The sequence below is a fragment of the Epinephelus moara genome, chromosome 5 (assembly GCF_006386435.1).
Source record: "Epinephelus moara isolate mb chromosome 5, YSFRI_EMoa_1.0, whole genome shotgun sequence".
Taxonomy (NCBI): domain Eukaryota; kingdom Metazoa; phylum Chordata; class Actinopteri; order Perciformes; family Serranidae; genus Epinephelus; species Epinephelus moara.
This window is the reverse complement of record NC_065510.1, coordinates 4,387,698-4,411,740: the sequence shown is the minus strand read 5'-3', so window position 1 is coordinate 4,411,740 and position 24,043 is coordinate 4,387,698. Positions and strand designations below refer to the sequence as shown.

The 24,043-nt window shown below is 42.5% G+C and overlaps 2 protein-coding genes across 6 annotated transcripts in view; one reads left to right on the top strand and one right to left on the bottom strand.

Annotated features, from left to right (window-relative positions):
• Positions 1-11,525, top strand: part of rrbp1b (ribosome binding protein 1b) — a 27,889-nt gene extending 16,364 nt beyond the window's left edge. For 2 of the 4 annotated variants that reach the window (XM_050043710.1, XM_050043708.1), the window contains 11 exons: positions 221-308; positions 2,354-2,434; positions 2,530-2,622; positions 3,116-3,187; positions 4,049-4,135; positions 4,320-4,412; positions 6,796-6,867; positions 6,951-7,043; positions 8,300-8,383; positions 8,474-8,521; positions 11,238-11,525. In XM_050043710.1, coding sequence (XP_049899667.1) covers positions 221-308; positions 2,354-2,434; positions 2,530-2,622; positions 3,116-3,187; positions 4,049-4,135; positions 4,320-4,412; positions 6,796-6,867; positions 6,951-7,043; positions 8,300-8,383; positions 8,474-8,521; positions 11,238-11,345 — 919 coding nt within the window. In that variant the 3' untranslated portion in view covers positions 11,346-11,525. Of the gene's footprint in view, positions 1-220; positions 309-2,353; positions 2,435-2,529; positions 2,623-3,115; positions 3,188-4,048; positions 4,136-4,319; positions 4,413-6,795; positions 6,868-6,950; positions 7,050-8,299; positions 8,384-8,473; positions 8,522-11,237 lie in introns of those variants that run through there. The other 2 variants (XM_050043709.1, XM_050043711.1) reach the window with 2 other exon arrangements.
• A 1,299-nt stretch (positions 11,526-12,824) lies between these two features.
• The window catches only part of LOC126389809 (CSC1-like protein 2), a 46,688-nt gene continuing 35,469 nt past the window's right edge, over positions 12,825-24,043 (bottom strand). For both annotated transcript variants that reach the window (XM_050043722.1, XM_050043723.1), the window contains 4 exons: positions 23,325-23,492; positions 23,115-23,230; positions 22,304-22,387; positions 12,825-20,799 (listed from right to left, as the gene is read on the bottom strand). In XM_050043722.1, the coding sequence (XP_049899679.1) occupies positions 20,590-20,799; positions 22,304-22,387; positions 23,115-23,230; positions 23,325-23,492 (578 nt within the window). In that variant the 3' untranslated portion in view covers positions 12,825-20,589. The remainder of the gene's footprint in view (positions 20,800-22,303; positions 22,388-23,114; positions 23,231-23,324; positions 23,493-24,043) is intronic.

Genomic DNA, 24,043 nt, shown 5'->3' with positions numbered 1-24,043 from the left:
GTCTAGTCTTAAATGTGGAGACGGTGTCTGCCTCCTGGACCGTAACAGGAAGATGATTCCACAGGAGAGGAGCCTGATAGCTGACAAACAAACAACAACAAACACCACCTTAACGTTGTGTTTGTTGTTGTTTATGGTTGTGTTTGTTGTTGTTTATGGTTGTGTTTGTTGTTGTTTATGGATGTGTTTGTAGTTTAACGTTGTGTTTGTTGTTTGTCAGTCTGGAGAAAGACTCTGAGCTGCTGCATCTGGAGGAGGAGCTACAGCAGCTCAGAGAGGAGCTGCAACAGGCTCGTAACTACGGCAACGTGAGTCCAAATCAAACCCTTCATGTCACATGTGACGTGTTTAATAAAGTTTTAGTTTGAAAAACTCTGAAACAGATTGTGTTCAGGTGTCAGCGACTCGAACCATCAGGGGAGGAGAGTTGAACGCCGACGGTCACGCACAGATTCAGTGTTAGAGCGAAAACAACAGTGGAGGAATAAAAACGCGTCGCGAGACGTCGGCTCTGTCAGCTGGGACTCAACACTAACCAAGATTCACAAACTGTGACACCGTTTAGAAACAGTGAAGATCAAAACGCTGTGAACGTCACAACGAAAACATGTTTTTGTTGAAATTTGATATAAAAACTTTTTCAAATCAAAGTCGTATATTGAAAATAAAAACTTAATTTCTGTGAAGTTCATAAAGTCTGAATGGAAACTGAGTCAAAGTTTCAATTCTGATATTTTTATTTATTTTTATATGTTTTTGATTTACAGTAATCCAAAGGGTGACATGTTAAAGTACGAGAACTTATTTCCAACATTTCCTTGTTGTTGACAAACAAACATGTAAGACCAAAGACGAGACAGACTTTCATACTGAGAAGCAAAACAAGACACAATTACTAAAATACAAGACATTAAAAACATAAAACAATCGTAAATAAATAAAATCGGTGAGTGAATCTCAACATTCAACATGCTACGTTCACTTTGTTCCATAAAAACATCTTAACATGGCTTTTAAAATCCCCTGTGAGGTTACACGTTTAGTTGAAAGTGTCAAACTCCACAGTCCTCTCTGTGAGGTAAGAACAGAACCATTTAAGTGTTGTTTCACTAAAGTCCACACACTGCAGTTGTAGAATTAATATTTCATGGTTGACGGTATCGAACGCTTTTTGCAAATCAAGAAGTATCATACCAACATAGTTTCCTTTATCAGCGTTCAGACGAATCTAATCAAAGAGATGAATGTGTCAGGTGTCAGCAGAGTATGTTGCTCTAATGCCAGACTGAAATTCATACAGCAACTTTTGCCTGACGAGATTCTCCTCCACCTGCTCATACACAATACGCTCAAATACCTTTGATATAGTCGTCAGAATTGAAACTGGTCGATAATTTCAAACCTCTCATCTGCTGTTCTTCTTAAAAAGGAAGGCCATCCTTCCACTCTTCATTTCATTTGGAAACACACCCTGCCTTAATGACAGATTTATGACATGCATAAGAATACTAGCTGTTACACCAGCACCATCTCTCAAGAACCTGCAGGAATAAGATCCAGTCCAGTGGCCTTATTCACTGAAATAAATATACCTGAAGCAAGAGGCAACTTATTATCCAGACTGGCAGCAACTGTTCTCAGAATATTATTAAACTGACAGGCAACCTGCTGCTTGTCAAAACACAACTCATCCTTACTGACTAGTCCAACACTACCAGACCTTCACCTTGATTTTGCAGTGGCCCATGTCACTAAGTACTTTCCATAGTTTGTCAGGAGTTTGCCACAATAGAGTCAGTATAAAATTCTGACTTTGCTTTCTGTACCATAGCCTATAGCCAGCCTGATTCCTAAAATACACATATTAGTCGTGGTCAGTGCTGAGTTTGGAATTTTTCAACTTTTTAAAACATCTGTCACGTTGTCTGATCAGATCAATGATTTCAGATCCAGCTTGCACTTCTCTGTTTAATTCTTGATTCCCTCAGAGGTGCGACCATATCAAGTGCAGCTATGAAATGCTGCTTAAACAGATCCTGGGCACCATTAACATCATTACGTTCCAGAACATCAGACCAGTCTCTCTCAGATAGGCTTTGATTGAACCCTTCAACTGTATGTTGTTTGCTGCATCTGTACTTGATAGAACGATGGTCAGTTCGTGGTTATGACTTGATTTTCTTTCATTATTTTTTAAACGTCAGTTTGTAAATAAAGTCGGCGCCAACACATCCGCTCTGCAGACGGGGATGTTTGAACAGTTGAGAAATAAAGACTCAGGTTGATTAAATTAAAAAAAAAAGACTTTATGAGGAGTTAACAAACTTTTCTTTGTCCTTGATGTTTCTTTCAGGAGCTGCAGGACAAAATGGCAGCGTTTTCCACTGCAGAGCGTCAGAGCGAGCAGCGGGAAGCGGAGCTGAAAGCAGCGCTGGTCAGTTGATTAAATATCTGAAGAAAGGACTCGTCACGTGAAGCCGACGTTCAGTTTCTCTGTAAAAACTTTGATTTTTCCACACGTGTGTTCAGACTGAGGCGGAGTCCAGGTTTGCTGCTCTGTGTTTGGACTTCCAGGCGTCGCTGCAGGTTCTGTTTCCAGGTGTCTCTGTGGAGGCGGAGCAGGTCGGTCAGCTGCTTCTTGTTTGTTTATTTATTATACCAAAACAGTATATTTATATATTTCTATATCAAAACCACAAACCAAAGAACAAATGTTTTCTGTGCTGAGAACTAGAGATGCGCGATAACATCGTCATCGGCCGATATGATTTTTCTTCTTTAGCACACTGAGTGAATATTACAGACACTGAACAGTGTTTCATGTCTCCGTCACCATCACAGTCTGTGTGTAAGATATGATGTTAATTCATCTACAGCAGAGACTTGATGATGATGGTCACTGATATTAGGTGAGAAAATTCAAATGAGTTGTTATCAGCAAAGAATCCAGTTTGTGTCTCTACCGAGGAAGTGTTTCAGGAACATCCAGCCCTGACTGTAGAAACTGTAAAATATTTTTTGTCTTTTGTCCTTATGTAGATTTTCAGTCTGGGTCCTATGCTCTGTTTTATGAATGCGAGCTCAGGTGTTAACAGCAGGTGTGTTTTCTCTGCAGAGCGACTGGCTGCAACGTTTCACTCAGAAAGTTGAGGAGAATAAAAGTGTCGCAGAGAGCGCTCACTCCGAGGTAAAACCACAAACACACGTCGTGCTCTGACACGAAACCTGACAACTTTTCACACACTGAGAACGACCGCAGCAAAAAACTCCACGAAGGATTCAGGGAGGAAAACTTATTCAGGAACTTCAAGAAGAAGTCGAGTCAAGAGCTCAGATAAAGGCGTTCAGAAACTAAAAACTCTTCACACGTTCTGGTCGAACATGATACACTCACACTGAGCACGCCGGAGAACTGAGGAGTTTTCACAGAAATTAGAAACATCTATAAAACGCAGACACTTTTTTTGGTTGAAAACTTTTAAGTAACTGATGAAGTTTTTTTTTTTTTTCCTACTTAAGACCTCAGGAATGTTTTTTTGTTTGGAGCATTTTATCTGAATTCAGAGACATTTTCAAGTCCCAGATCAAATGGAACATTTAAGGAACTCTGGAACATTTGATGTTTTAATAAACTTAAAGGACATTACACCAAAATTTAGATGTTTAGTTTGGTTGTGAACTCGGGAATGTTTGATCAGAATTCAGTTTCTTGTCACAGTGTTCAGACACGAACTCAAGACAACAAGATTTTTAGAACTCAAACTTTTTCAGGTACAAAGGACGTTCTGCTAGAAGTCCGTCAGTCTGAAGTCAGGAACTTTTTTGGAACTCTAAAATGTTTTTTAGGAACTTTTACTAAAACTCAGAAATCTTTTCAGGACAACAGGAACATTTGCACTTTGTCCAGAAGGAAGAAGAACTTCAGAAATGTTGACAGGAACTTCCCTAAAACCCAGGAACTTTTTTAATGAGACATTTTGTCTGAATTGTTTATTATTTTTCTAAGATGTATTTTTTCATAACTTCTCTGTGAACGTTTTTTGTTCAGCTGCAGTCGAGGCTGACGGAGGCCGACAGGAAACAGAGCGAACTGCAGACAAGGTTCGATCAGAACACTAAAGTGCTGCAGGAAACGGTAAAACAACGACTTCCTGTCAATAAACCTGAAAATAAAACTGCTCTTCAGTGAACCTTTTTTCTTCTTTGACAGTTATCTTGGTCTTTGTTATCTTTTGTATCAGTTTCTCTTTTACAGCTTTGCTTCATTATGAGTGGTTTTCTTCCTGAGCGTTTTTGTTTGTTGTTTGTGTCTGTGTCAGGAGGCGGAGCTTCAGGTGCTGCAGCGACGCTCTGAAGAAGAAGAAACTGTGTGGAAGAAGAAACTGTCTGAAGCCGAACAGCAGAAACAAACAGTGAGAGTTTTATATCGTGTCTGATGCTGATGCGTTCACGTTGTATTATCCAGGTTTTGTGACTTTTATCCTGAAATATTATCTCTGATTTTGTGCCATCTCATTTTCGAGGGGGTCCTTACAAATAATACAAACATAAATACATTCATCAGTAATACAGAGTCTTGATGAAGGTAAATACAAAACAAAACATAATACCAAACATTTAAACACAGAGACACCCACCCACACACATACTCTGCAAGGCTCCCTCAAACCTAGCCACTCACTCACCAGCCAGTATTACACAATCAGTTACAATCAGAAAACCGTCTGTGATGATGCACATGTAAGAGTAGACCTGTGTACACTTATGCACATACATGTATACATGCATAGACACACTTAAACATACATAGTTTACACAAAGTACATACATGAAATACATGTGTGAACAAGAGGAGAGCAAGTTTAGACAGATTGGTTATAGAAAGAAAAAAAAGATCAAAAACAAGAGCATGATGTTTGAACATTAATAAATAGAGATGATTTAAAAATATGAAAAGAGGTGATAGATCTAAGTGAGCAACGCAGATTATTCCAATCAGATGGAGCTTTAAATTTAAATGCACGACGACCAATTTCTTTGCTGATTCTAGGTGTAAAGAAAAAAAGATGATCAGTATGTCTGAGGTTGTACTGTGAATTGAAAGGAGTCAGAGATTGTTTCAAATACTGAGGAAAATTAAAGTAAATACACTTAAAAGTAAATAAAGACCAATGAAATTGCCTTCTGGACTTGGGGGCCAGCCAGTTCAAAGACTCATACACCAGGCAGTGATGGGTTCTATATGGACACCTCAGAACAAATCTACAGAGACTATTATATAATACAGTGAGCGGATAAAGATTTGTTTCTGAGGTGTTCCCATAGATGACATCAGCATAATCAAGGACTGGTAATATCAGTTGTGTTATTATTCTATTCCGGACTTGTAGAGAGAAGCATTCAACAGAGCGATAACGTGATTTCAGACGACCATATATTTTCTTGCAGATTGAGTTGATATGAGGTTTGAAAGATAGCTGGGAATCAAGCAGGGGGCCCAAATATTTAAATTCATCTACTTATTCTAGTGCTGTTCCGTCAAGAAAATTAATATGCCAGTTTTTAATTAAAAGCAGAGAATCAGGTCGAGTGCATAGTGTGTGATTTTTTCTTATTTAAATGAAGCTTATTAAACGAAAAACATTTTTGAACTAAACTGAAATCAGAATGTAATGACTGTTGAATTTGTGAAATGTCCAAGTTGGAAAAGTATATTAGAGTGTCATCAGCATATAAATGAATTTGGCAGTCAGAACAGATTTGCGGAAGATCATTGATAAAGATAGAGAATAATAAGGGACCTAAGGATGAACCTTGTGGCACACCTTTATTGATCATTTTGAAATCTGACTGACTGCTGAAAGGAAACACATTGACTTCTGTAATGAAGAAAGAGTTGCAAAGTAACAAGGAATCAGTAGAAAGACCAATAGCATATAATTTATCTAAGAGGAGATAGTGATCAACCATGTCAAATGCCTTAGTACGGTCAATGAATATAGCACCTGTAGGCATGTTGCTATCAGATGCTGACAATATGTCATTGGTAAATTTTAAAAGAGCAGTGGTGGTTGAAAGGTTTGGTTGAAAGCCAGATTGGTGTGGAGATAGTAAATTACAATCATTAAGATATTTCGATAACTGATTAAATATTAGTTTTTCAAATATTTTAGCTATACTATTAATAACTGAAATAGGTCTATAGTTATTGATGTCTGTAGTATCACGCCCTTTATGAAGAGGGGTTACTCTGGCACATCTCCAAGATGAGGGGGTTTCACAGGTTGCAAGTGATAGATTAAATGAGGCAAATTGTGATTTGTGATATTGGGCTTTATAAATAAATTTGATTGATTGATTCATCAAAAAACAAAGTTTCGTGCTAATGTTAGCATTAGCCATCGGCCGCTAGCGTTACGCTGTCATGTCAGAGTCAGTGGAGGAAAGCTCACCAAGAAATGTCTCTGCTTCATCTGGAATGCGAAAGAATTAAGTCTTACCAGCATGGACAACTCTCAACGTGCAGGGATAGATCAATATGTATTTGATGTCGCGATCACGTAGTTTTTTCTTGACTGCATCAAACCCCCAGTGCCTCCCGACCAAACCAGCAGAGAAGTCTGGGTAGATGTAGACTTGAGCTCCTTTGACTCAGCGTCTCTTTATTCAGATCGGATGAACTGCAGCTGATTTACATTTGTCATCTTTTTTATCATCATAAATACAATGAATACAGTCTGTAACATGATGAGCAGGTTATCATGGTCTTCAGTGTGTGACTGCTGCTGTCTGCAGGTCCTGGATCAGCTGCAGCTGCTGCAGGATGAAGTCCGATCACAGAGGACAGAGACAGACAACACTCAGCAGGTCTGTGTCCCCGTGTCTGTCCTCTTGAAATCAAAGCAGGTGAAAACTTGATGTTGGACGTTAACGTAGAGTTTGTGTCTTAGCTGAAGGAGCAGCTGATGCTATTGGAGGCTCAGCTGGAGAAACAGCTGGAGGAGGCCAGCTTCACCCAGAGCTGCTGTGAGGAGCTTGCTCAGGTCTGAACCACATCACACACATCACATGTTGAAGGTCACATGCTGCAGTTTGCATGTCGAAGGTTGCATACCACAGGTCTTACGTCCCAGGTAGCAGGGCAAGGTTTCATGGCCCATGTTGCATGCTGCAGGCCAGATTTCAAAGGTAACATGTCCTAGGACGCAGTATGTAAGTCAAAGGTAGCATGTCCTAGGACGCAGGTTGTATGTTAAAGGTAGCATGTCCTTGAACACAGTATGTGTGTCGAAGGTAGCATGTCCTAGGATGCAGGTTGTATGTTGAACGTGGCATGTCCTTGGACGCAGTATGTCTGTCGAAGGTAGCATGTCCTATGATGCAAGTTGTATGTTGAACGTAACATGTCCCAGGATGCAAGTTGTACGTCGAAGGTAGCAGGTTTCTAGGACACAGGCTGTACGTTGAAGGTTGCATGTCCTAGGATGCTGGTTGTACGTAGAAGGTAGCATGTCCTTGGACGCAGTATGTACGTTGAAGGTAGCATGTCCTATGACGCAAGTTGTATGTTGAAGGTAGCATGTCCTAGGACACAGGTTGTACATCAAAGGTAGCATGTCCTTGGACGCAGTATGTATGTCAAAGGTAGCATGTCCTAGGACGCAGGTTTTACATCGAAGGTAGCATGTCCTAGGACGCAGGTTGTACATCGAAGGTAGCATGTCCTTGGACGCAGTATGTATGTCAAAGGTAGCATGTCCTATGACGCAAGTTGTATGTTGAATGTAGCATGTCCCAGGATGCAAGTTGTACATTGAAGGTAGCATGTCCTAGGATGCAGGTTGTATGTTGAATGTAGCATGTCCTAGGACATAGGTTTTATGTTGAAGGTAGCATGTCCTAGGACATAGGTTTTATGTTGAAGGTAGCATGTCCTAGGATGCAGGTTGTATGTTGAAGGTAGCATGTCCTAGGACATAGGTTTTATGTTGAAGGTAGCATGTCCTTGGACGCAGTATGTACGTTGAAGGTAGCATGTCCTATGACGCAAGTTGTATGTTGAATGTAGCATGTCCCAGGATGCAAGTTGTACATCGAAGGTAGCATGTCCTAGGATGCTGGTTGTACGTAGAAGGTAGCATGTCCTTGATCACAGTATGTGTGTCGAAGGTAGCATGTCCTAGGACATAGGTTGTATGTCGAAGGTAGCAGGTCCTTTCATTATTGATTCATTATTGATATATCTGATCACTGTGTGTGTGTGTGTGTGTGTGTGTGTGTGTGTGTGTTTCTGTTTCAGGTGCAGTCTCAGGTGCAGCAGATGTCTGTCAGGTTGCAGGTGGAGCAGGAGCAGCGGCAGCAGCTGGAAAAACAGCTGCAGCAGGTCAGAGTCACATCTGGAACATCTGTCACACGTTCACACACTGACGACAGGAAGTGAGGTCAGACTCTTTCCTTTGTTGTTGTTTTGCAGGCTCAACAGGAAGTGATGGAGCTGCAGCAGCGGGTGGAGGCTGATCAGGTTTCTGTCTCTTCATGCATTCTTCATGCCTCGATGGTTGTTTAGACTGACGATTTAAACCAAAGTTAAAATGGGGTTTTGGTGGCTTGGTGGATAGAGCAGGCGCCCCATGCACAAGGCGGTTGCCGCAACTGCTCGCGTTCGAATCCAGCCTGTGGCCCTTTGCTACATGTCATTCCCTCTCTCTCCCCTTCATGCTTAGCTTCCCTATCAATTAAAAGCAAAAATGCCCAAAAATATATCTTAAAAAAAACAAAACAGGTTTAATGTCTGTGTACTGAGACAGGAAGTGTGGCCTCGTCAAAGTAAAAGTCATGAGAAGAGTTAAGTAAAAGTCACATGTAGAAGTTCGGGCACCCCTGGTTTAATATTAGATGAATAGAAGATGAACTAAGATCCAGCTTTTTAATTTCATCTTTTACAGTGTCAAAATAACAAAAAATAAAAAGGGTCTGAAGCTAAAGTTTGGACCCCTACATGGTCAGTGCTCAGTAGCGCCCCCTTCCTCTAAACACTGTTTGTATCCAGCTCAGAGTCTTTCAGGAGGATTTCTTCTTGGGCCGTCTTCATGCTCTGCTCTTTGAGCTCTATCCACAGATGTTTAATGATGTTTAGGTCGGGGGACTGTGAGGGGCGTGGCCAAACCTTCAGCTGGCTCCTCCTGAGGTCGTCCATTGTGGATTTGGAGGTGTGTTACGGATCATCCTCTCTTCATCTTCAGCTTTGTTACAGATACTGTGATGTCTGGAATTTAATTGATCCATTCTTCCCTCTACCTGTGAAGTGTTACCCGTGCCACTGGCTGCAACACAAGCCCAAAGCATCATCCATCCACCCCATCTTAAACAGTTTGTACTCCAAACACACCTTTGCTCATTGTGTCCATTCATTTTCAACCGTTTATCTGGGGCCGGGTCTCAGGGACAGCAGGCTGAGCAAAGCACTCCAGACGTCCCTCTCCTCAGCAACACTCTCCAGCTCCTCCTGGAGGACCCCGAGGTGTTCCCAGACCAGGTGAGATCTATAATCCCTCCAGCGTGTTCTGGGTCTGCCCCGGGGCCTCCTACCAGCTGGACCAGGAGGATCCTGATCAGATGTTGAATCACCTCAACATGAAGGAGCAGCGGCTCTACTCCGAGCTCCCTACTGATGTCTGACTCCTCCCCCTATCTCTAAGGCTGAGCCCAGACACCCTACAGAGGAAACTCATTTCAGACGCTTGTATCTGTGACCTCATTCTTCAGTTCTACCCTCACTCGTGAACAAGACCCCAAAATACTTGAACTCTTGTGACAGCAACCTTTACTTGTTGTGTCCAAAAAGTTCTATTTTACCTTCATCAGTCCACAGGACTTGTTTCCCAAAAGCATCAGGCTTGTTTCAATGTTCCTTTGCAAACCTGTGAGGCTGAATTTCGTGGTGAGGACACAAGACAGGTTTTCTTCTGATGACTCTTCCATGAAGGTCATATTTGTCCAGGTGTGGCTGCACAGTAGAACAGTGCACCACCACTCCAGAGTCTGAGAAATCTTCCTGCAGGTTATTTGCAGTCAAACGGGGATTTGGATTTGCCTTTCTAACAATCCTACGAGCAGCTCTCTCACAGAGTTTTCAACTTGACCTCCACAGTTCCTGTTAACTGCCATTTCTAAGGGTGCTTTCACACCTGCCCTGTTTGGTCCTGTTCAAAGGAACTCTGGTGCTTTTGGTTTGTGGTGAGAAGGTGTTCCGACCTGGATGTGAAGCAACTGCAGTCAGATGACACATTGTTTGGGTTAAACATGAGCATGTTACAGTCCTGGAGGATTATTAATGTGCACCTCCTCCTGTACTGCCTTAATATGCACATTCAGCACATCCAATGCATCAAAACATTGTTTTCTAGTTGGAGCCGCGCCTCGTTTTCAAACTGTATGGTTTGACTAAAATGAACAATGACAGCAATATAGTCCACGATGAGCAGCGCTAAAATCAACCTGCGTAGTTGTCCCTCCATTGTGACATTAGAAAGTGTCACATTTATCTTGCAAGTGTACTCTTCTTCAACGTTTGCTTTACTTCCTGGATTTTTCCCACATGGAAATTCTGACCAATCAAGAGCAGCTTTCTCACACAAGGCATTTGATCTGGTCCTCTTGTAAATGCTGCCGTGAGAACACGAACCAACTCTAGGCAATTATACAACTTTGGAACAACATGAGTCCCTGATTCAGACCAAAGGAGACCACTCTAGAGCTGACAGCAGCCTGAATGACATGACCAGCTCTCTGAAAACACTTTGCTATCTTCTTCTCGTCTTCATCAGGTCTTTTAGCTTTCAGAGTGCTAGGCAGCTGTTTAGAGGAGCCCATGGCTGCTGATTGTTGGGACACGGTTTCAGGGAGCCCATGGCTGCTGATTGTTGGGACACGGTTTCAGGAGTCAGTTGAAATTTGCATCAGTTGGCCTTTCCTAATGATGACTGTGAACAATGCAGAGTCCTAACAAGCTCATTAAGATCTGAGACCCTGGGAACAGGTGTCTCACAGCTCAAATGTCTTGGGGTGTCCAAACTTATGGATGGTGCTTCTTTTTTTGTACCTGTAAATCAGCTACTCAGGATTTTTCAAGCAACAAAATTTCATTTCGCTTTTACTTTGGAGAGAATTTAGATGTCAATCTTTCAAATGAAGGCAAGTGTGTGACTTTTAGAGTCTGAATTCTTCTGTTTCTGCAGGAGGTGAAGGAGGAGCTGAAGGAGGAGCTGAAGGTGGAGCTGAAGGAGGAGCTGAAGGTGGAGCTGAAGGTGGAGGCGGTCCAGGTGAAGGAGGAGACGCCAGTGTGAAACACACTTTGTTTCCCTCGTGTCTTGTCACCATGGTTACATGCAGCAGAGGTTGCGGCTTCAGCGGAGAGACAGAAACCAGCGATGGTGATGATGATGATGGTGATGATGATGAAAAGTGACCAAAGTTAAATGTGTTTTCTTTCACTGTGACAAATAAACTGTAACGTCTGAATCTGACGTTGTTTTTTCTTCCTCTGACTGATTCTGTTTTCATCCAAATATTTTACTCGACTTTAACCGTCGGTCTGGATCTGTTTGTTCCCACGGAAACATTACAAGATGAGATGATGGGTTATCGAGAGGAGGTCTTGTGTCATGCTAACATGCTAACACCAAAATATGGGACAGCAGAGAGATACAAACAGTGATGACAATAGATACATTAATTTTAGTAATAATATAACAATATTTTGGTTGTATATATGTTTACACACCGCTCTATAAACTGAGGGGAACACTTAAATCTCACATCAGATCCTGATGAACGACTAAAGTGTAAAATCTTTTCTGATGAACACTGTATAATTAGTTGAGAACATAATGACGTAACAACGGTCAGTGGGAACCAAAATCATCGACCAACTGAGGGCTGGATTCAAAATCAGAGTCAAACATATAAATCACAGGCTGATCCATATCTCAAAAACAGCTTGGGGGGATTTCATCAAATTTGGCACGAATGTCCACTTTAACATGCAAAGATCAAGGTCACTGTGACCTTATTTAGTTCTTGTGAATGCAATATCTCAAGAACTCTGAGGGAGTTTGGACTCAACAATAAACCAGTCACTGTGACATCGCGCCTGTCCCATTCTCATGAATGTGGTATCTTGAGAGGGAGGGGATTTCTTCAAATTTGGCACAAACTTGAACTCAACGATAAACTGCTTTGATTTTAGCAGGCAAAGATCAAGGTCACTGTGGTACCTGTCTAATTGTTGTGAATGTGATATCTCAAAAACACCATGGGGAAATTTCTTCAAATCTGGCACAAACGTCCATGTGGACTTGACGATGAACTGATTCGATTTTGGCGGTCAAAGGTCACCGTGACCTTGTGCCCATTCCAGTCTCATGAACAGCATATCTCCAGAATGCCTTGAGGGAATTTCTTCAGGTTTGGCACAAACGTCCACTTGGACTCTGGTAAGTTCAGTTTTATTTATGAACCCATTCATCATGTACATGAACAAAGATGAAGAGCATTTAAACCAGGTTAGTGCAGAACCTATAAACGTTCCGGTCTCTTTAACAGGACGTGGTGGTCAGTGTGTCAGAAACAGAACTAAGATTTAGATTTCTCAGCTGATTTACGGACGTTTATTAAGAAAGAAATGAAACTGCTTTGACATAAATGTTCTAGAAGGATAAAGACTGTTTTTTATACTCACGTTTGACTTCGGTCCTAACTGTCCCCGTCATGTGACTGAACCTGGGGGTGTCCACTCGTCCATCCACAAACACAAACAACACCTCGACAGATGAAAGCCAATTTTATTGATCAAGTAACATAAATAGGACAAATGTTTCACTGTACATACAACCTGGAAACCAAAGTAAAAATAAATATTGTCACAGCAATAAATTAAAAGCATGAAATGGACCAATAGACTGTTAGCTTGGAGTCAGTCGGTGAGATGAGACGCTGAGTTGTGTCCGTCTCCGAGGACAACAGTGCAGTTCGATGGCTATTTACACACATTTTATTTTACACACGTTAGGTTTTCACTTTCGGCAGCCGACATTTCATTTCACACTCGTCTGTCTTCAGTTCACATTTTCACAACTTCAATAACTTCAGCAACAATTTAAAAAAACTAAGAAAAGCAAAAAGCAGCGGCTGATTATTAAAAACCTTTAGTTACATGTTACAACAGCGTCGTCACAGCTATCAACGTTTCTTTAATACACCGTCAGTATCAAATACCTCAGTCAGCAGGTTACAAAAATATCACAGACTCCCATTTTATTATTACTGAGCATCTTCAGTTCCTACAACACCGAGGCGTCAGTAAACGCAGCAACTCTCAACCTTCAGTTCAGCTCCTTGGCCCCAGAACCTACCAGGAGGAACCAGAACGCACTAGAACAGACCAGGAGGAACCATTAGGAACCAGAAATAATAAGAATGAACCTGAATGAACCACAGGGAACCAGAACAAACCAGTAGGAACCAGAACTGACCAGAAGGAACCTGAATGAACCAGAGCAGACGAGTGTAATCTAGGACAAACCAGAAGGGACCAGGGGGAACCAGAGCAGACAACAAGGAACCGGAAGGAACCTGAATGAACTGGAAGAAACCAAAACAGACCAGAAGGAACCAGAACCAGTAGACCTTTGTCCCTGAAACTGTTGGTGCCCATCAAAACTTTGGGACACTGAATGTGACAAACCATGGTATCTGCTGTTCTGCAGCGTCCCCATATTATTCAAATATAAATCAAATATCCAAAAGAATCACAGCTCGATTTTACAGGATTCTGGGGAATCGAGAACTCGTCATGACATTCGCATGTACCACCTTTCCACCAAATTAGCTCTGGTTCTTCAACCGGTTCCATTCAGGATTCTTGGAACTTTGGTGCTATCCAGTTAATCAGCTTGAACCAGCGTCATCAAGGATGCGTCGTCAAAGAGGGACATTGCACAACAGAAGTAAATGGTAGCAGCAAGGTTGCCTGTTATCAACTAACTACCGTTTGTCTTTTTGTTTTGCAGCGACAAAATGTATTTTAAGGCAAAACATGATTAAGTGATTTTTGTTTTGTTTTTTTACTGAACAATAATCTGCCTGGAGCTGCAGATCATGTTTGAGCCTCATGATTAAGATAACAGCCTTTTAAGTCCAATTCAGCCCCAACATCACGAACAGATCTAAATGTTTAATCACACGGTGGCTTCTTTTTCATGATTTGGTGCTTTAACTTTGCAGCGTTGTTGATGAAAGCAAACTAATTTGTCCACGAACTATTAAATTCTCTGTTTTCCCTTTTTGGATTTGGAATCCACGGCTAGCCTCGCGACCAAGACTCAAGACGACTGCAGCCATCGCTAGTGAGGTTTTTAGAGGAAAAGGTGCCAGGTCATACGAATGATGCATATTTTGGTTTGAAAAATGTTAAAACATTTTTTTAAATCTGTATAAAGGCTACATGTTTTTACAGCTGAAAAATGTAATTATCACTTTAGCCATACAAAAATGAATAAAAATTAAAACTTAAAAAAAAATAGAATAAAAAAAAATAATTTCCATATTATTTTCTATTGAAGCCACTGGAGAGGAGCTGAGGAGCCGCAGGTTGCCGACCCCTGACCTAAACAACGGTTGACCACAGCGTTGTTGAAACGTAAACATGTATCTGCTACACATTAACGTACAAATGTAACGTACGTGTGGTTTTACAGAAACGTATGATGTCAACATTTATTCTGGTGATTTGGTGGCAACAGATCAGGACTGAACTTTGAATCTTAACTGTGAGGCTAAAACGGACCAGAAATTCATCAAAACTGTGACGTCATCTACTGACGAAGATCATGTGACACGATGAAAAGCTCCAGAACAGCTGCTGAGTGGACCTGCAGGTGAGAACTTGTTTGTTTTTAAGATGCAAATTCTGGTGTCATGTTACTCACGCATATGTACCGCCTCTGGAGTGTACTTTTGGAGTATTTAGCAGCTGGTGAATATTCACCCTGAACAGCTGTGCTAACGGTTGTGCTAACTAACTCAGTGGTGAAGGCAGCTAACAGCTAGCATGATTTACAGTGAAGTCCACCTGACGGCTGGTGATGTGAACGTGGAGGCTCTGAACCAAGACGACAACACCCTTTATTATTTATCATCCTGTCACAGCACCACATCACCGCATCACTCCTTCCTGGTGTTTAATTTTCACATTTAAAGTCCAGCTTAAATTACTCGGAGTGTTTTGCTCAGACACACCTCAACAAAATATCTGACACGCGTCGCAGACATGCTGTCCTCTGCATTCACTCATGTTTGTCTTCCACCTCAGTAACGTCAGGAGAATCTCACCCAGATCTCAACACTAGGCTGTCACAATACAGCGTCATGCTAATTTCTTGCTCACGTTCAAAAAATCTAACTCGCGCAAATACACGCATGGCACAAATGTCATGTCTCCACATCGCCCGCTGTGAGTTTGCATCTTTGCATGGACTCTGTGTGTAATTTGGAAAACGCTTGCATCACGTTTGTGCTACGTGTGTGTGTGTGTGTTAGCAGCGGTGCAGGTTGTTGATGACGACTGACTCACATGATAAACGTTCACGGCTGTGTTTTTAACGTGAAGTCATTCATCAGTTTCTGGTGGAGTTCTGCTGATGTTTAAATAACAAACACAAAGTTCTTCCTAATTTCACAGATGTGGCAGAAAACAATGACTCGTACTGGTTAAAACCTTCCATTAAATCTTGTGTCCAGAGACTCTGAGGATCAGACTGGCGCTTAAGTTTTCACTTTATTTCAAGTCTCTGTGAAGCTGAGAGTGACTGTGGTTCCTACTGATGACTACAAATCTCATCACAAATGTAGCTCATATTTAGTTCTTCTCTCTGTTCAGATCAGGGTCAAAGTTCAGTGTCCATCAGGAGCGTCTGAAAACAGTTTCATTACTTAAGAAAATACATTTTTAGGGTCTCCTCTGGACGTCCTGTCTGTTTCGGGAGACCAGATGATGATCAAGTTTTTATTTTAGGGAAACTAAGTATGAGCATCACTTTGTCAGAATCCATCTCGTTTCCTTTTCATGTCGGGTTGAGAGCCGCTGAGCTGAACCTTCAGACCTCACGTCCACCCACTGAGCTCTCGTTCAGTTTCAGTTTCGTGTGCATACAATCACGGCCGGAGCGCCTGACAACAGACGCCCCGCTGTAGGTGAAGAGAAAACTAAATTCAAAATAACACCGTCTGGACACAAACGCTGCAGGTTCTCCGGCGTGTAGCCGCCAACCGACGTCAACTCACTCCTATGTCTTGGTGGCTACAGCTTTCATAGTCCAGCTCTGTGTCCACACACACACACACACATACACACACACACTCTGCACAACATGGCAAAAATCAAAGCGAGCAACAAAAACTGATGTAAACATTATTTTAGGAAAACAAACAACACCTGAGACTATTTCGTCGTCACGTCGCTGCACTGAAACCTGTTGAGTTCTGAAAAAGTTCCTCCTGCTTCCTGATGATGCTAGCCAGGTCAGGTCGCCTTCCTGGCCCTGTTGCCATAGAGACCAATCCCAGCGGTGGTGCCAAGGCGAGGGCATCCGTTTCCCTCCATCACTCCCAAATATCATACTCTTTTTTCAACAACATGTGCGCGTATACGAGCAGCTGCTTTTGTTTTTGTTGGTTTTGAGCACTTGGAGGATGAATGAGTTTGTCCACTGGGGGGCAGATCAGAGCCGAGTCCTCCTGGTGACACTAAAATATCTTAAACATAACTAAATATGGAAACACTTGTCCAACACGTGAAGTCAGGAATAGTTGGGACTTTGACTCCAGTAATTTGGCGTCTTCTCCGTAAAGTTCGAGTAACTCAGAGGAGATTAAATTTAAAACAGAAGGAAGAGGAAGATGCTGCCATTTTTCCTCCAAAACCCTCCAATCAGAATTCAAACAGGCCCCGGCTGGCACACATCATCAGACACCAGGAGGATCATGGGTAAGTGACGACTGAACCTCCTCCATCCTGAAATTGTTGGCGCTGCAGCTGAAGCTCATTTTCACATTGTCAGTAAATTCAGCTGAAGCTTAATTTTCATAAAAACCTCTCGAGGTGAAAATTTACAGCGCAGGAAACGAACGTCAGGATCTGTTAAACAGCAACAGGCGAAAGACGCGTTTAGCCTAGCTTAGCACAAAGACAGGAAGCACGGACTGTTAGCATAGCCATCAGAGGACACTGTCCCAGCAGGACACGTCACAGTGAGATTAATCTGTCATCGGGAAATATTTAGTTCTGAGTCTCAATGACTCACAGTCATGTTGGTGAATTACTGTAGCCACCAAGCTAAACGCTAGCATGATTGCGAGCCTGGAACTTGATAGATTGTTCTCCATGCTGTTCAGACTGAATCACCGTGGCGGATGATTTGAATTGTAGAGAAATCAGCAACCTTTATTTTTATTGTCCCTTTTAGCCGTAACTAACGTTCTATAGTTAAACATGGTGGTCCGACCTGTCTGATGTGATTATTTTATGTTCTGTGTTGTTTTGCTAACGTCTTTAATGAACTAAATCTACCAAAACAGAAGCTAAACAATTGACCGCTGTGGACGAGCCGCAGGAAAAACATATTTCAGACGCCTAGAAAAAAAAATGAATGGAGGAATCGTTCACTATATTTAACGTATATTTTCATGAACTGATGGAGACAGCAGCAGACTAACTCCTGTGTTCCCCCTCACAGAAGGCCGTCTGACCGTGACGTAAAGCGGTCAAAATATTGTAAATATGGCGAACAATTAAACTGATGTTGATTTTTTGAAGGTGGGCCTTTTTTTCCCAGCTAAAAACTAATCAGCTGAGGCAGCATGTGTGCAGCATGGTTTGATTTTACATACATGATACGGAAGTTTTCTACCCGTACGTTATTGAAAATAAACAATGTGGTTTGGTCCAGAACAGAAGGTCAAGCGACGGAAGTACACTGTAAGATAGCTTGACTTAAGAATGCTAACTGAAAGAAACATAACTGAAAGATAGCGAAGATAGCTAACTGTTAGAAAGCTAACTCTAAGATCGCTAATTGTAAGAAAACTAAATGAAAGATAGCTATCTGAAAGGTCAAGCGCCAGAAGTAAACTGTAAGATAGCTAAACTTAAGAAAGCTAACTTTAAGAAGGCTTACTGTAAGACAGCTACCTGAAAAACAGCTAACTGTAAGAAAGCTTACTGTAAGAAAGCTAACTGTAAGAAAGCTAACTTAAAGAAAGCTAACTGTAAAAAAGCTAATTGTAAGAAAGCTAATTGTGAGATAGCTAACTTTAAGAATACTTACTGTAAGACAGCTAACTGTAAGATAGCTAACGGAAAAAAAGTTAACTGTAAGAAAGCTAATTGTTAGATAGCTAACCGTACAAAATCTAACCGAAAAATAGCTAACTGGAAGAAAGCTAACTGTCGGCTAGCTCTTGACCCTCAGCTCTAGTTTACTACTCCTGGCTGACTAGGATGCAGTGGGTTAGCTAACAAGAATCGACCTCTTAATCAGACATGAAAGCTAACCCTGAGCTAACCGGACCAAGGAACTAATATTTGTGTTTTAATCCAGGGTTCCTACAGCGTTGTTTTTTTTTTTTTTTTTTTTTTTGATTAATGAATTCAATTCATTTTATGACTCTTATTATTAACCTTTATTTAACCAGGTAATAGACTCATTGAGATTAAAACCTCTTTTACAAGAGAATCCTGGCCAAGAAAGGCAGCAACGCAGATTCCTGAAAACAAGACATAAAGGTTATGACGCACAACAAGATGGTTCTATGGGAGCCCTGTAATCTCAAACTTGGCTGTTTTAGAGATGCAGATAGAAAATAAGAAGAAGATATAAAACGTAAATCAGAAAGATTTACTATGTTGGAGCTAGGCTAGCATTTTCTCTCTGCTTCCAGTCTCCAGTCTGCTAAGCTAAGCTAACCATGTCCTGGACCTGTTTCTGTTCTGTACACAACATTTGGTTTAAATATCATATTTATAATATCTGAGCTTCAACTGCAGCAGGGAAAACAGACGGTGGTGTTTGCAGGCGTCAAAGATCAAATTCTCTCAAAACCTTTTCAAACCAAAATGAAGAAAAACACGTCTTGGAACTAATTCTACAGTAGAGAGACGACTGGGTTGAGAAGCACTGCAACTTGTTCGGCAGATGTCGTTTTAGTTACCTGGTGATGTTACTGAACCCTTCATGGTGCAGGTTGGCGTACAATAAGCTACTGGACACACACACGCATGCACACACACGCACACGCAGACACGCACGCACACACACACACACACACACAGTGCACGCCTCAAAACGCACACAAACAGAAAACATTTTCCCTTGAGAGTTCTGACAGCTTCAGGCATCGAGGGTAGACGGTCCAGACGAAAAGCGCTGCTCTTCTGCGTCTACCCGAGCTCAAACTACTCGACTGCTTCTGTCAGAGTGTCTTCACAAAGTTCTCCCCATGAATGAAAAGAGTTCTGATTGCTAACCCTACACAGACACAAACATCCCCGTTCCCTTTGTCAGGTTTCATGATTTAAGGTAGTTCGGGTGAAATCAAAACCAGAAAACAAAGTTACTCCCGTGTTGAGTTCAGTGGTTCTGCGGTGGAGGAGCGGTCCAACGGAAGCTGAGCGTGAAGCCACAAATGTTCCACCGGCAGGCAGGAGGATGTGCCGCTAAGACCGGGGGTGGNGGGGGGGGGGGGGGGGGGGGGATGTAGCGAGTTCACTGGCCACCACAGTCCCATGATGAATGACATCATCCGAGGGTGGTGACGTCATTAATCCAGACAGCACTTTTATCAACATGCAGCCAAATCTTGGCAGGTCAAAAAAAACTTCCAGGTGATGTGTCGAACACAGCAGCAGAATCCATGATGCACAGGTTCCACAAAAAAAAGGAAAACAGCGAAACAGGGAAGGGAGACTGCGATGCGTCTGCGTAAGCGAGGCTTCTACCACTACGAGAGCTGGCGGTTGGCGACTTATTTAGCACTCCGATGTTGGAGGACGGTGGTGACGACGGAGGTTTGTTTGGAGACGTTCACCAGAAAAAGACAGCGTCAGCATCAGCTTTGCCCCCATGACGGGTCAAGTCCCGGCGACCCGCGGTGGGATCAGGAGTCAAGACACGAGTGCGAACGAACAAAATCCAGCCCAGGCACGAATTTTTAAACCCTGCCCCTAATCCCGAGAAAAAAACAAAAACAAAAACTTTTGGCTTTGTGGTTATGTACAGTGATTTCCTGTGGAGACAGTTTGACGTCCATCAAGTTTACACAGACGTGCAGGACTGGATGTTGACGACCCGGCGCCGGCGTCAAAGGTCAAGGTCAAGTCTTCGAGCTGGGAGGGGGCGGAGCTAACCGTGTCAGTCAGTCTGTATGCGTGTGTGTTAATGTGTGTGGTGATTCTCCAGTCAGCTTTATTTTGTAACTGTTGTGTGGGTATGGACCCTCAACTAGCTCCGCCCCACCCTCTAGCTCCACCCCCCGCTACTGGTGAACCTCGTTGGCGATCAGACTGTCCTCCCCTGACTGAAAATCCGCCTCATTGATGCTGTTCCCTCCGTTCAGCATCTCCTCGTCCTGGGACGACCCTCGGTCCTCCTCGCCGCTGCCACCGCCCGGCTCGTCTGAGTTTGGGTCCTGAAGCACCTGGGCGATGTACATCTGCTGCTGCTGCTGCTGCTGCTGCTGCTGCTGCTAGACCACAGAAGACACAACAGGTTAACCAGCGGGGACAGACAAAACCACGATGGCCAAAAGCTAAAGCTAGCTTGTTGGTAAGCTAACAACCCCAAGAATTACAAGTTCATGTGTCTACAGACAGGAGACGTTGAGTGGGTGTGGTAACTGTCAGGGACTTTATTTGGCCAATCAGAAGCTTACTCTGTCATGTCAACGAGCAGTTGAGGACATTTGAGGCATAAAGTGGACCTCTGTGGGGGGGTCTGGGGGATCCTCTCCTGTCACTTATTTCAAAAACAAGCTCCATTTTGATCATTTTTATGCACTCTAAAATTGTACTTATTTATTTTGTATTTTAATTTATTTTCATTCACAAACAGAAAATGGTTGGGGGCCACCCAGTACCCCCTTGGGGGCCAGATTTGGCCCGCGGGCCGTAAGTTGAGGATCGCCAGAGTATGAAATGATACAGCAGACTGACAAAAAACATTCAGAAGATGATCACTGGCTTGGGCCTACCTTATCAACTCATTTATAGTAACTGAAGTTTAATGTTAGTAACTTTAACTACTGCTGATTTTAAAAAAAGGCCATCACAAGAAAACATGCTCTTTGCTTGTTACTAGCTAGCAGCTGGTAAAGCTAGCTAACGCTGTCTGCTTATCAACTCCTTGATCATAACAGAATATAGTAACTTTAACCACTGCCCATTTTTAAAAAGGCCACCACAAGAAAACACATTCTTTTGTACGTTAGGAGTAGTTCTCATAACACACGGGCCCAATCCTGCAAAATGGAAGGCTCGCTAACGTTAGCGAAGAAACAAACATCTATGGTCAATTGTCTGTTTGATAATCCCAACATAGAGTACATTTACTTGTGGTGTCCTTTTTAAAATGAGCAGTGGTTAAAGATGTTGATAAGCAGACAGCGTTAGCTAGCTTTACCAGCTGCTAGCTAGTAACGAACACCTGTGATCCACTGTCTGTTTAAGAATCTAAAAAAAAGACCACGTTTTCTGATAAGCAGACAGTGTTAGCAACCGTAGCTCACTAATGTAGTGTAGCTAACTAGTGTACTAGCTAGTCGGTAAGTTGTCTACTTCTACTTTCAGCGGGCAGTTTTGATCCCGGGGCTAAGATTGTTTTTTACAATAACAATCCTACAAATATTTATTAGCCCGCTGTATCATCACAACCTTTTTGGTTGAAGTAATAATGTAAATGTCTAAATGTCCTGACTGTGTTTCTTCCCCCTTATAATACTGTGAGGTGATTGGCTGAATTTAAAACTGATTGACTGATGCTACTTTGACTTCGCCTCCGGTCTGCAGAGACACCCTGCTCAAGAAATACAGATGTAGTTCATAAGTAAGCTAACAAACTCAAAGGCTATGCTAGTTTGTTAATTAACTACTAACTCAGGAGCTGTTTTTAGCGAGCTAACAACCTCAACAGTTACAGCTTGTTTGTAGCAAGCTAATAAATAGAGCTAGCGCGGGTTAGCTGGATCCACTCACCTGAGATTTGGTAGTGGGGGAGGACGACGGACGAGCTGGACGTCCATTCTCGACAGCGTCCACGTCATTCTCCTTGGTGTCGATCTGAGACGGAGGCACAGAGTGAGACAGGGCGCTGAACAGCAACACTTCTTTTTCCTACATGTTTTTGTACCCTGGAAATCCAGAGTTCTCGCGAGAGCACAGTTTGAATTTGCTTAGCAAGTCACTCTGGCAATCAGTAATGATGCTCATTACCTATGCCCATGAAATCGAGCTGCACCAATCACATCGGTGTATCTGATATAGGCAGGCCAGAGGCAAGCTAAACAGATGACGACAGCGCTGCGACGATGAAGTCCAGAATCAGTCAGTAAACGGCTACGGATGAACACCAGTTGTTTGAAACGGCTTTGGCCGCTACAATGAACGAGTTAGACTTGGCTTTTTCTCTAAAAGAGTAACAGAAGACAGTGCTCGAGTCTTTCCTTTGCAAGAAGGACGTTTTTGCTGTTTTGTCGACTGGATACAGCAAGAGTCTAATCTACCAGTTAGCTCCGCTGGTAGCTAAGCGTATACGTCACACAGCAAGAGTCTAATCTACCAGTTAGCTCCGCTGGTAGCTAAGCGTATACGTCACCGTGTGTATTGTTCTGATTGGCCGTAGTGTTATCAAATTGCGTGCAGTGATATTTACAAATGCATGCTTGGTGCCGCCCCTCGAGTTGGGCCATTTTCATTACTCATGGCCAGACCCTAAATCTTTCTAGATTGGGGTCTGGATTTCCAGGCTAATGTTTTTGTAGAACCTGTAATAATAAAGTGGCGGTACCTTGTAGTTGTGAGCGCTGAGGTACTTGAAGTGTCCGAAGCAGACGTGAGACAGACAGACCACGATGGTGACGATCAGCACCACCAGAGTGAACATGGAGGTCGGCGTCTCAAAACCTGATAGCGTATTAGCAGTTACCATCACTCAGCATTCAACAACAACAACAAATACATGTTGATATTTACAGGTGTGTCACCTGCTGGGGCTCACCTGTGCGCATAGTGGAGAAGAAGAGCAGCCAGAAGAGGCAGAGGATGGGAGCTGCCACCACCTGGGTGACGGCTCCCGAGTGGATCTTCTTGTCAAGTTTGGAGGGCAGGTAAGCATAGTACATGTTGTATCTGTCCACCAGGTGTTTCAGCAGCATGTACATCAGACCTGCAGGGGGACAGGTGAGCGGCTAAATCACACAGTCGCACAGATGACTTCATAAAATCAACCTTTTGGATATAACAAGTCATCTCTTCATCATTTTATTCTAGTAGATACGAGTGTGAAATATTTTCATAATTAGCATATAAATTCTTGAGTTATGGCCAAAAACATGTTTTGTGTATCGTTGAGTCCACGTGGATATTTTTGCCAAATTTGAGGAAACTCTCTTGAGGCGTTCTTTAGATATCGCGTTCACGAAATGAGAAGGACGTAAGGTCACAGTGACCTTTGACTACACAAAATCCAAACAATTCATTGTTGAGTATTTATTAGATCTTAGTGCGGCGTTTGACACAATTGACCATCAAATTCTGCTACAGAGACTGGAACATTTAATTGGCCTAAAAAGTTCTGCACTAAGCTGGTTTAAATCTTATTTATCTGGTCGTTTTCAGTTTGTTGACGTTCATAATGAATCGTCCTTATGTACCAAAGTTTGTTTTGGAGTTCCGCAAGGTTCTGTGCTCGGACCAATCCTATTTACTCTATATATG